A 12,617-nucleotide genomic window follows, 5' to 3' on the forward strand; every position below is an offset into this window, starting at 1 on the left:
GGAGTTTGCTTGTTCTCCCTGTGATTGCATGGGTTGCCTCTCAAATCCCAAAGACATACAGGTTAGGGTCAGTAAATTGTGAGAATGCTATGTTGGCGCCGGAAGTCCAGTGACACAGCACAACCCTCACTGTATGTTCTGATTTACACATGACAAATAAAGCTAATCTCTTAAGCTCACCCTCTGAAAGCTTTACCTCACAAGTACCTTTATTCATGTCACTTTCTCTCACTCAAATTCTAGTCAACTACACTCAGTGGACACTTTATTGGGTACACCTGTTTGCCAATGCAAATATCTAATCAGACAATCATGTGACAGCAGCTCAATGCAGACATAGTGAAGAGTTCCAGTTCTTGTTCAGACCAAACATATGAATGAGGAAGAAATGTGATCCAAGTGACTTGACTGTGGAATGATCATTGGTCCCAGATGAGGCCGTTGAAACTGCTGATCTCCTGGGATTTTCATGCAAAACAATCTCTAGAGTTTACAGAAACCGAAAATAAAAAAAAAACATCCAGTGACTGCCAATTCTGTGCATGAAAATGCCCTGGTACTGAGAAGTCAGAAGAGAATGGTTAGACTGGTTCAAGCGGACAGGAAGGCAATAGTAATTCAAATAACTATATCACAACAGTGGTGTGCAGAAGAGTAACTCTGAACACATAACACATCAAACCTTCAAGTGAATAGGCCACAGCAGCAGAAGGTCACACCAGGTTCCATTCATGTACCTAATGAAGTGACCACTGAGTGTATAATTGTTGATTTAGAAACATAGAAAATAGGTGCAGGAGTAGGCCATTCAGCCCTTCGAGCCTGCACCGCCATTCAGTATGATCATGGCTGATCATCCAACTCAGAACCCTGTACCAGCCTTCCCTCCATACCCCCGATCCCTTTACCCACAAGGGCCATATCTAACTCCCTCTTAAATATAGCCAATGAACTGGCCTCAACTGTTTCCTGTGGCAGAGAATTCCACAGATTCACCACTCTATGTGTGAAGAAGTTTTTGCTAATCTCAGTCCTAAGAGGCTTATTACGCTGATCACCCTGACTTGCAACCGACAGTGATCTTTATTTAAAGCAGTTATGCTCTTTTCTAAATCTGTGCCCCATTTCTTGTTTCATAGCCTCAATGTTTCTTTGTACAATGAACAGACAACTGGTTTTGTGTTGAATTAAATCAATTAGAGATCAGCATCAGGTTTAATATCACTGGTATATGTTGTGAGGGATGTTGTTTTACTGCAGCAGTACACTGCAATACATAATAAAAACTATAAAATACAATAATAGATATAATTAAATGAATTTAGTGCAAAGAGAAAAAAAAATTGTTTGGTAGTTTAAATGGGTTCATTGTTCATTCAGAAATCTGATGGCGATGGGGGAAGAACCTGTTCTTAAGACATTGAGAAACCAAATTAGCACCCATATCTATAAGCCTTCTGATGGGCCTCAATACCCCCAACATTCTCACTGCATCTACATCTCATGCCAAGTTTGTTCTGCTAGGTTCAACAGACTTCCAAATAAATTAACCCACAACTCCATGATACATACATTACCAAGGTATCATTTAACTTGTTTTTAGTTCGCATTCTCCCACCTTTTTAAATTTCTCACCAGTAATGAACGTTACTTAGTCAGTTATTTTCATACTCTTAAAACTGGAACCACATTTTATTTCCTATCCTCAAGAAAACCAGTGCTACTTTATTAAACATTTGTTAGAGTGCAGGTCACCTATAGAGTGAAAAATGAATTAACTTTTCAGTAAAATGTGATGGTGTGAACTTTCACATGTAAACAAAATCAATATCCATTGAAGTAGAATTTTTACATGTGTTACATAACTACAGTAGGGCACAAAGCAGCTTGTGGGTCAATTTTCACACAGATTTTAAATAGATTACATATTTATGGACTTTGGAAGCAAGATATGGTTAATAAATAATGCTGAATGCTACAAATATTAACATTTATTGACAAATCATAAAAATTTTTCACAACTTACCTCAAGCATCAGCAAACCAATCATGTCTGTTGCTATTTCTGATTGAAGGTCTCCTGATTCAATCAGTTGCATGCAGTGTTTATAAACAAAAAGCCTCCTACAAATTCCTTCATTTTTAGAGCATGGGGAACCTATACAGAAAAAAAAAAACCCAAAAAGTAATAATAAACCAGCATTACAGTACTGTGCAAAGGTCTTAGGCACCCTAGATCTTGTATGTACATTTTGTTTTAGATCTTATTTTTGTCTTCTGAATTAGTAAGTACAAAAGAGCACATTTTAGTTTTAGCTTTCAGGAGTCATCTTTATCTATCTTTTCGGAACCCTCTTTAATGGGTTCATATTCTTCTTATGAGGACATATGAAATGAGCAATACTAAGCCACGAAGGTGAGTATACAAAATTTTGTGGGGTATCAATAGGATAAATGCAAGCAGGCTTTTTCCACAGAGGCTCGTGAGACTAGAACTAGAGGTCATAAATTAGGAATGAAAGGTGAAATATTTAAGGAGAACCTGAAGGGGAACTTCTTCACTCAGAGTGGTGAGAGTGTGGAACAAGCTGCCAGTGAAACTGGTAGATGCAGGTTCCATTCAACACTTAAGAAAATTTGGGATATGTACATGGATGGGAGGGGTATGGGGTGCTGTGGTCCAGGTACTGGTGAATGGGACTAGGCAGAATAATAGTTTGGCATGGACAAGACAAAAGGGCCTCTTTCTGTGCTTTAGTGCTCTATGAGTACGTATTTGCCCATCGACCCTCTTCCATTAATTGTCAAGATCATACTGTTCATCTATATCAATGTATTTCCCTGCCATCATCTTTGTGTCTCATTTCCTTCAACACCCAGAAATCTATTGATCTCTGCGTTCAATAAACATAAAGACTGAACCCCTACAGACCTGTAGTGGAGAAAATTCCTAAGATGCATTATCCTCTGCATCAATCAAGTTCTTCCATCTTAGTCCACAGTGGCCTATCACACATTCTGATTGCGATCACTAGGTCTAAAGTACTGTGCAAGTCTTAGGCACATGTTTAAAAAAAATTCTGTAAAATTCAAAAATAATGAAATGTTTCTAAATATCAGAAAATGTACTACAAAGAGCAGTGAACAGTAAAAATCTAAATCAAATCAATACTTGGTGTGACCACTCTTTGCCTTTAAAACTGAATCAATTCTCTTAGGTACATGGTTGTTCAGTTTTATAAGAAAATAGGCTGGTAGGTTGTTCCTAGCATCTTGCAGAACTTGCCACAGTTCTTCTACAGACTTTGGCTGTCTCGCTTGCTTCTGTCTCTCCAGGTAATCCTAGAGAGCTTCAATGATGTTGAGATCAGGCCTCTGTGGAGGCCATAACATAAAAGAAATTTAGCATGCCTAAAACATTTGCACGGCACTCTAGACTTCTCAGGCCAGAGGAAACTATCCTTCCTGTTGATCCTTGCAAGAATTTTGTATGGCTCAATGAAGTCCCTTCTCATTCTTCCAAATTCAAGAGCACACAGACTTGGTCCACTGAATTTCTCATACACAAAACCCATTATCCCTGAATCAATCTAGGAAATCCTCACTAAGCTCCTCAAAACCTTGTGCAACTTTTCCAGGAAGAAGACCAAAGCTCCACTTACAATCATAACACGGCCATAAATAATTGCAGTAAACTATCTTTACTTCTGTATTCAAATCCTCTTGGAATGAAAACCAACATATCATTTACCTTCCTAACTGTCTGATCCATTTCCAGGCCATCTTTCAATTATGTGTTCAATGACACCCAGGTTTCTTTGCATATTAATATAAGCCAAAATCTTACCATTTATATAATAAAAAAACCCCTCTCAACACCATTCCCCTGTATTCTCTCTGTAACCTTTGACACTCTTACTCGTCAAGAACATATCAACCTCCACTTTAAATATACCCAATGACTCGGCCTCCACAGCTGATGGTTGCACTGAATTCCAAAGATTTACCACACTCTGGCTAAATTATTCTTCATTTCTGTTCTAAAGGGACATCCTTCAATTCCGAGGCTTTACCCTCTAGTCCTAGATTCTCCCACTATAGGAAATATTTTCCCTACATACACTCTATCTAGGCCTTTCAATATTTGATAGTTTTCATTTAGATTCTCCTCTCATTTTTCTAAACTCCAGCGAGTACAGGTCCAGAGCCATCAAACGTTAACCCTGTCATTATCAGAATCATTCTCGTGAACCTCCTCTGGAACCTCTCCAATGCCAGCACATCCTTTCTTGATTAAGGGGCCCAAAACCAAAACTGTTCACAATACTCCAGGTGTAGCCTGACCAATGCCTTACAAAGCCTCAGCATTAGATCCTTGCCTTTTTATTTTGAGCTCCAAAGTCAATCACTTCACGTTATTTCATTTGCTATGTTTCTACCCCCTCAAACAGTTTACTTAAATCCACTGAACCCTTACATCCTCCTACCCACTCACAATTTCACCCAATTTTATATTACACCAGCAAACTTAGACTGTTAGTGTACGTAGTTGAAAACTGGGCCCCAAGCACTGATCCCTATGGTATCCACCAGACATAAATACTCATCCAAAGACTTCCATTCTTTGTTTTCCGTTCAAAGTCAGATTGTCAATCTATTTCAATGTTACCCCAAATCTATTTCAGTATGTTACCCTACACTCTGTGCACTCTAAACTCGTTGAACAATGTCTTGTGTGAGACCTTATTAAAAGCCTTCTTCAAATCCAAATATCCCATTTTCCCTTATTCATGCTGTGAGTCACATCCTCGAAAGACCTCCAGATCTGTTGGAACAGTATTGTACTTTTGTAGAACCACATCAACTCTGCCCAATCTTGTTATTCCTTTCAAGGTGTTCTCTGATTATGTTCTTCATTTCAGATTCCAGTACTTTTTCCCTAATTCTGATGCTGGGATAACACTTCAGTACTTTTTTTTTTTTTAAAATCTCTCCCTGCCCCCACACATTCTTAAATTGTGGAGTCACGTTTGCTACCCTCCAATTCTCAGAAATAATTCCTGAACCAAGAGAATTTTGGATAAAGATAACCTGAATATTTACAAACTCTGAGATGTTAGTTACCAGGTCTTTGGGATTCACTAACAACTTCAGTACTTCTTAAAAATCCATTCTTTTTTCTTTCAGTTCCTTATTCTTACCAGACTCATGGTTCAATGGAATTTTTGACAAGTATTTTTGGGTTCACCTTCGAACACAGACAAAAGACAGCCATTTGACCTTTTGACAATTCCTAATTCCCTGAAAAAAAATTCTCACCTCACTAGCTGTAAGAGATCTACATTGGTGTTCTCCAGCCATGTCATATTCCTATAGATGCTCTTGCAGGACACTTCTGTTAATTGCCAATTCTTCTGTTTATTTACCACCCAGTGAAAATACTATGCTAAATTAGTAAAAAATCATTTCTATGCATTAGACAGCTGTGACCCTACAACAATCATACATTTTCCATACTAATGACTCTTCTCATTCCATCCTGTTAGGTACCATGTACACTCAATCTTGGCCATTCAATTAGAGAATAGAGTTGTTCTACATCATAGATGATTCTTCAGGCAGTCCTGGTGGCAGGATTTATTGGGTGAATCTCTGTCCTTTTACATGTCTTGGAGGCCAAATCACTGGGTACATTGACAGTTAGTAGGGGAATGAAAGGATACGGGGAGATGGCAGGAGACTGGGGCCGAGTATGCTCCTTGTGTATTGCTTTTATCCTGCTGAGTTCCCACACACCCTCCTCAACTACATTTGTCCAAACTGAGGCAATAAATTTATGCCAATCAATCATGGGAGGTGGCAGTGTCAAATGGATCTGTTCGTTACGGTTAGAGTTAGTAAGTTGTGGGCATGCTACATTGGTACCGGAAACATAACGACGCTTGCAGGCTGACCAGCACAATCCTCGCTGATTTGATGCAAACAATGCATTTCATTGCATGTTTTGATATAGACATGACAAATAAAGTTAAACTTTATAATCTACCTGCTTAAAAAGAACTGACCTTTAAAAATAGCTCTGACAAGCATTCCAATGTCCTTCCCTTTCAACGCATGACTTGTTATCAAAGTGCCAATCTGAAACAAATGGAGTAATGGAATTCAAAATATAATTTTACACTAAATAGCTATGGATCAAGGACTGCATTACAGAGCCTCAATCTTATATGTCACATCATTCACAAAGTCACTCTGGTTACAATCTCCTTACAAGCAATTAGCACATTTCAAAGTACATAAGTATATGTGCTGGAATGAAGCATTAATAAAAGATTTGGTCTATAAAAAGTGGTTTTGGAGGAGTATGCCAATATTTATACCTTTAAATTATATATTTGAATGCAGCATATGTATCATTTGAAGTAAAAGAAAACATTAAGTATTAACAAAAATGTTAATACTTAATTCCAATTCCCATGTCAGTCTACGGCATTCTCTACTGCCATGATGAGGCCACTGTCAGGCCTCATGAAGAACAACACCCGATATTCCATTTGCATAGCCTCCAACCTTACGGAATGAACATTGATTTAGAAACACAGAAATCTACAGCATATTACAAGCTCTTTGGCCCACAATGTAGGGCCGACCATGTAACCTACTCTAGAAGCTACCTAGAATTTCTCCACCACATAGCCCTTTATTTTTCTAAGCTCTATGTACCTACCTCAGAGTCTCTTAAAAGACCCTGTTGTATTCGCATCTACCATCTGTGCTGATAATGCATTCTATGCACTCACCACTCTGTGGGAAAAATTTACTTCTGACATCTCCCTTGTACTACTTCCAAGCACCTTAAAACTATGCCCCCTCGTGTTAGTCATTTCAATCCTGGCTATCCACAGGATCAATACCTCTCACCATCTTATACACCTCTATCAGGTCACCTCTCATCCTCCGTCACTCCAAGGAGAAAAGGCCAAGTTCACTCAACCAATTCTCATAAGGCATGCTCTCCAATCCAGGCAACATCCTTGTAAATCTCCTATGCACCCTTTCTATAGTTTCCACATCCTTCCTGTAGTGAGCTGACCAGAACTGAACACAGTACTCCAAGTGGCATCTAACTAAAGTCTTATATAGCTGTAACATTACTTCATGACTCTTGAACTCAATTGATTTCTACAATTTCTGGTATTTTCTCCTCCTTCCCTGCTTCTCTATTTCCTATTCTGGCTCCCCCTCTTACCCCTTCCCATCTCCTCTCCTGCCCATCACTTCCCTCTGGTTTCCCTCCTCTTTCTCTTTCTCCCATGGTCCACTCTCCTCTCCTATCAGATTCCTTCTTCTTCAGCCCCTTACTTCCTCCAGCTATTACCTCCCAGCATCTCACTTTGTCCCCCCTCCCCCACCCACCCACCTACCTACCTACCCCTCACATATCAACAGCCAGCTTTTACTCTTTCTCATCCCCCCCCCCACCTTCTTACTCTGGCTTCTTCCCCTTTCGTTTCCAGTCTTGATGAAGTGTCTTGGTCCAAAATGTCGATTGTTTATTCCCACCATAGATGCTGCCTGGCGTGTAGAGTTCCACCAGCATTTTGAGAGTGTTACTGTAGATTTCCAGCATCTCCAGAATTTCGTGTTCACAAAAATGTATTTTAACCCCGTCGCTGATTTGAAAAAATGTGGAAATACTGCAATTACCTCCTGCTCTTTCATGTGCTTCAGGCATTGTTGCAATCCTTCTGTATCCTCTGCTGCAGCCAAATACAGAACCTTCTGATCCATCTCAGCTCATATAAAAGCAACACTGAAATTATTAAGTGTTACCTTAACAAGAAAAACAATGTTTTGTGAACAGGCCATGTCAAAGAATTCCTTATGTGATGTTCAAATGTCTCAGGAGGTTTTACTCTCAATGACCAATTCCAGCAAAAATAAAATCCTGATGAATAAAAAGAAGAACTGCTAGCTAATCTGGTTGGAATCCAGATCTAGAATTTAGAAAGCATAACTACAGTATATATAATTCAGCAGATCAACAGTGCAGACCCCAGTGTATGCCACACTGTCATCGATGCTGTTATAAATGCAACTGTATTTTGTTTTGTCCTGGAGAGTTTTAGAAGGAAGGCAATACCACAGAGTGTCACCATTATATAATATGCAAACCTCTTTATTGTAACTTAAATGAAAAAAAAACTTTGTCCAGGCCCAAATCCTAAGCCACTGTTTACCCTAATAGCAGAGCAATACAGTCATACTACTTTTGGAAATTTGATTGGGACTTAGGAAAAAGATAAACTACAAAGCTCAGTATAAAAAGGGTTAGCAGCGACCATCGCCACAAATTGTATGGAGATAAGAAAGAGACAAAACACATCACAGGAACCAAAGCAAATATGTCACTCCATGTAGTTTAAAATTACAACCTTTAACTATTTCTAAAATACATTTTCACAAATTAATTAATTTCAATAAAATAAACTCCAATCTATGAACACCAATTGCAAATATCTGAACTCCAATATCACTTCAACTGAAGGCATTCCAAATGTATGTTCTACATATAATTCAGTATTTTAGCTCTAGTGGTTTAATTTTTTAAAAACATTGGGCAATCACTATTAATCAGACAGAAATGCAATATCGTCAGTCCAGCAAAAGAAGGATTTTCTCCTGGCATAGAGAGTCCATCCCCTCAGACCAGTGGAAAGGAGAGGAAACAATAATCATTCTAGCACAGCTGGAGAGGTAGGTTCACCCTGTCTTTCCTCATTTTAGAGCAGTGATAGGTATATTTCTCTCAGTAGTGGGCATGCACCGGTTGAGACAAGTGGGTTACTTTGGCACAGTGAGAGACACCACTCACCCCTGTACCAAAATGTGTCGTGACGAGGGTACACAACGAAGCTTGTATCACTATCAGTAATGCACCAACTATACCCAGATGTAAACATCGCCCCTGATCGGCAAGAGGCCCATATTTAACTCTTGACCGACACTGTCCTCTCTGCTTGCTAGAAGCCAAGTTGCGAGCTAGAAGTCGCTGAACCACAGGCTCAAACTCCCCCACATCACACATTAACGCGCGCTCTGACCCTTACCTCCGCCATCACACCTCCCGCGCAAATACCGCCATCCCATTGGCCGCTCCTCAAGCCAATCTTTCTTTTTATTTGTCCAACGAAAAGCCAATCAGAATAAGGAAACTGTGGAGGAACATCGTGATTTTATTGGTCCAAACCCAAAACTTAAGGCGGGCAAACAGCAATTGGATCTTTCTTGGATCGGTCATAGTCAATGGACAGATAAACTGTCAATCAACTGTTCTATCTTCTGTTTGGTTTGTTCACATGAACGGGAATGTAATATACGAATGCTGCAATTAAAATTCAAATAAAATAGCAAGTAAATCCCAACAAAACCAGCTTCGGGAGATAAATTGCATTCATGAATGAATTAAATCGATTTTCAAAATGCAAATGACAGAAGGAAAAAATAACTTTATAAATCCGGTCCGTAGAGATTTTACTTATAGATCAGACATATTTTCAATTAATCCAAAGTCGGAGCCACAACGATTGATTGCGGTGCCTTTGGCTGTTTTGTGGCGTTGGCAAAATCTAGAAAGTATCGCAGACATACATTTAACATCGTTTGAAACGGATTCCTATGACTAAAAGTCAGATTGTTTTCTGTAGGGCCAGTGGCGCAATGGATAACGCGTCTGACTACGGATCAGAAGATTCTAGGTTCGACTCCTGGCTGGCTCGGAATCTTTTTCATAATTAAGCGTTTTCTAAAATAAATTCCACTTTTATGTTTCTGCTATGTATGTGTCGTTGGATTTCTGATTTGTGGCATATTATTTAATATCCATGAGCTGATAATGGGTAATTTTACTTTTTAAAAAAGTGCACTTCAGAAGCACGTATTTTCGTGCGAGGATTGAAATACAACTAATGTTACTGTTTCACAGATAATATAAGTAAATCCACGCTTCCGTGTGTTGTGTAACGAAGTGTGGAGATTGGACGTTCTCCTCCCTCGCTGTTCAGATTTCATCCCACATCCCTAAAATATGCTGTCATGAGAGACTGCGGATGCTGGAATCTGGAGCAAGGGGAAAAAACGCTGGAGGAACTCATCTGGTCAGGGTCAGGCAATAACTGTGTCAGAAGATCTCCAACTAGCATACACTGCCAGTCCACTTAATTACCTTAGCCATCGTGCAACATCGATAATATTTCCATATGCACATTCGCCCTGGACCCACGTCACCTCGAAGGTTCAAAGCTTTATTTATTATCAAAGGATGTATGCAGTATAGAATTCTCTAGATAGCCACAAAACAAAGAAAACAGTGAAAGGCTTTAGAAGAAAGACATCAACCCTTCCGCACAAAAAAGAAACAAAAACGCGCAAGTTCTAAACTCCCCCAACTCCTCCCTCACACTCACACAAAACAGATGGCAACAAGAGCATCAAAACCCAAACCCCCAACCCCCTCTCTGGACACAAAAAAACTAACAGATCAGTTCACACTGAAAACTTCATCATCAGTCAAGAAGGCGCTGACTTTCTTTGAAAATTGACGCATGCAATGTTCTCTACCCCTATTCTGATAACTTTATACAGGAGAACCATCGAGAGTGTCCTGCCTGGTTGTATCATTGTGTGGTATGGAAGCTGCAAGGCTTCAGACCATAAGACCATGCAGGGCAGGGGTTCCCAACTTTTTTTATGCCTTGGACTAATACCATTAATCGAGGAATCTATGTACTCCAAACCCCGCTGCAGAGCATAGTAAAATCAGCTGAGAGGATTTCCAGAGTCTCCCTCTCCCCTATTTGTGCCATTTACTGAGAGTGTTGTATACAAAGGGCCCAAAGCATTGTTGAAGATCCCTACCATCCATCTCACAATCTCTTTGACCAACGATCATCAGGAGGGAGGGACAGACTCACCAGGGCTAAGATTGCCAGACTGGGTAACAGCTTCTTCCCTCAGACTGTGAGACTAATGAATACCCTGCCACCACTGAGACCTTGTCACTAGGACAGTGAGCTGTTTACTGTTTATCGTTTATTGTTTACCGGAGCTGTACACTACAGGTATATGCACTTTGAATTACATTTTAGTCACTTATTTGTGGTAATATTTTGTTTTATGTGCTGTGTGTGATGTTTGTTTTGTGGGTGCACTGTGGTCCGGAGGAATGTTGATACATTTGATTGTATATGTGTACAGTCAGACGACAATAAACTTGAACTTGAACTTGAGTTGGAAGCTGAGATCCAAGTCCCAATCAACTTGATATATCCCTCAGGTAGGAAGCTGGCAGACTCAGACTTTGCTAGTGCAGCTGAAATCGATAATGTCAGACCTTCGTGAATAAAGCTCTCAAAGGAATCTTTTTTAATCTACTTATTTTTATTTAGAGGTACAGCAAGCCTTCAAGCCACACTGCCCCAGTAAACCCAAACAACTCCAATTTAACGCTGACCTAACCACGGTACAATTTACTATGACAAATTAACCTACCTGTTCGTCTTTGGACTGTGGAAGGAAACCAGAACACTGGGGGAAATCCCACACATTCCATGGAGAAGACGTACCAAGTCTCCTTACAGAAGATGCCAAAATTGAACTCTTAACTCCAATGCCCTGAGCTTTAATAGGCATGCTAACTGTGATGCTACCGTGCTGTGCACTGTGAATTGTTTCTGTTTAGAGATTCAAACCTAAATTCATTAGGGAGGTTAACATTTGGATTTTTAAGATAATTGCAGATTGCAATTCTCACAGAAGGAGCAGATGTGTAGAGGGTGAGCACATCAATATTCCTGGGTGTCAAGATCTCTGAGGATCTAACCTGATCCCAATATGTCGATGCAGTTATAAAGAAGGAAAGACAGCAGCCTTATTTCATTAGGAGTTTGGTTTGTCACCTAAAACACTTGAAAACTTCTATAGCTGTATCGTGGAGAGCATCATGACAGGCTGCATTATTGTCTGGTATGTGGGTAGGGGTCTATTGCATAGGACCAAAAGAAGCTACAGTAAGTTGTAAAATTAGTCAGCTCAGTCTTGAGTATTAGCCTCTGTAGTATCCAAGACGTCTTCAAGGTGCAGTGCCTCAGAAAGGCAGCATCCATTAATTAGGAACCCATCACCCAGGACATGCCCTCTTCTCATTGTTACCATCAGGAAGAAGGTATAGAAGCCTGAAGACACACACTCAGTGATTCAGGATCAGTTTCTTCCCCTCTGCCATCCGTGGACATTGAACCCATAAACACAACCTCATTATTTTTTATATATTATTTCTGTTTTGCACTATTTTTAATCTATTTAATATACATATTGTATATATACTTATTGTAATTGATTTACTTTTCTTTCTTTCTTCTATTTTATCATGTATTGCATTGTACTGCTGCTGCTAAGTTAACAAATTTCACGACACATGCTGGAGATAATAAACCCGATTCCGATTCTGAGATTATCATGCATTGCATAGTTTTAATCACTCACGAGGAAATCTGCAGATTCTGAAATTTCAAGCAACACACATAAAAATTGCTGGTGAACACAATCTTACTATCTCTT

The 12,617-nt window shown here is 39.5% G+C and overlaps 1 protein-coding gene and 1 non-coding gene across 2 annotated transcripts in view; one reads left to right on the forward strand and one right to left on the reverse strand.

Annotated features, from left to right (window-relative positions):
- Positions 1-9,021, reverse strand: part of fanci (FA complementation group I) — an 81,650-nt gene extending 72,629 nt beyond the window's left edge. Inside the window, exons 1-4 of the mRNA XM_072278123.1 lie at positions 8,875-9,021; positions 7,707-7,832; positions 6,065-6,137; positions 2,027-2,157 (exon numbers count right to left, since the gene is read on the reverse strand). Coding sequence (XP_072134224.1) covers positions 2,027-2,157; positions 6,065-6,137; positions 7,707-7,790 — 288 coding nt within the window. The 5' untranslated portion in view covers positions 7,791-7,832; positions 8,875-9,021. The remainder of the gene's footprint in view (positions 1-2,026; positions 2,158-6,064; positions 6,138-7,706; positions 7,833-8,874) is intronic.
- Positions 9,022-9,705: 684 nt separating this feature from the next.
- Positions 9,706-9,778, forward strand: trnar-acg (transfer RNA arginine (anticodon ACG)). The gene has a single exon. It is a non-coding gene; the product is annotated as a tRNA-Arg (tRNA).
- Positions 9,779-12,617: the final 2,839 nt, after the last annotated feature.

This window comes from Mobula birostris, chromosome 14, assembly GCF_030028105.1.
Source record: "Mobula birostris isolate sMobBir1 chromosome 14, sMobBir1.hap1, whole genome shotgun sequence".
In the NCBI taxonomy this organism is placed as follows: Eukaryota; Metazoa; Chordata; class Chondrichthyes; order Myliobatiformes; family Myliobatidae; genus Mobula; species Mobula birostris.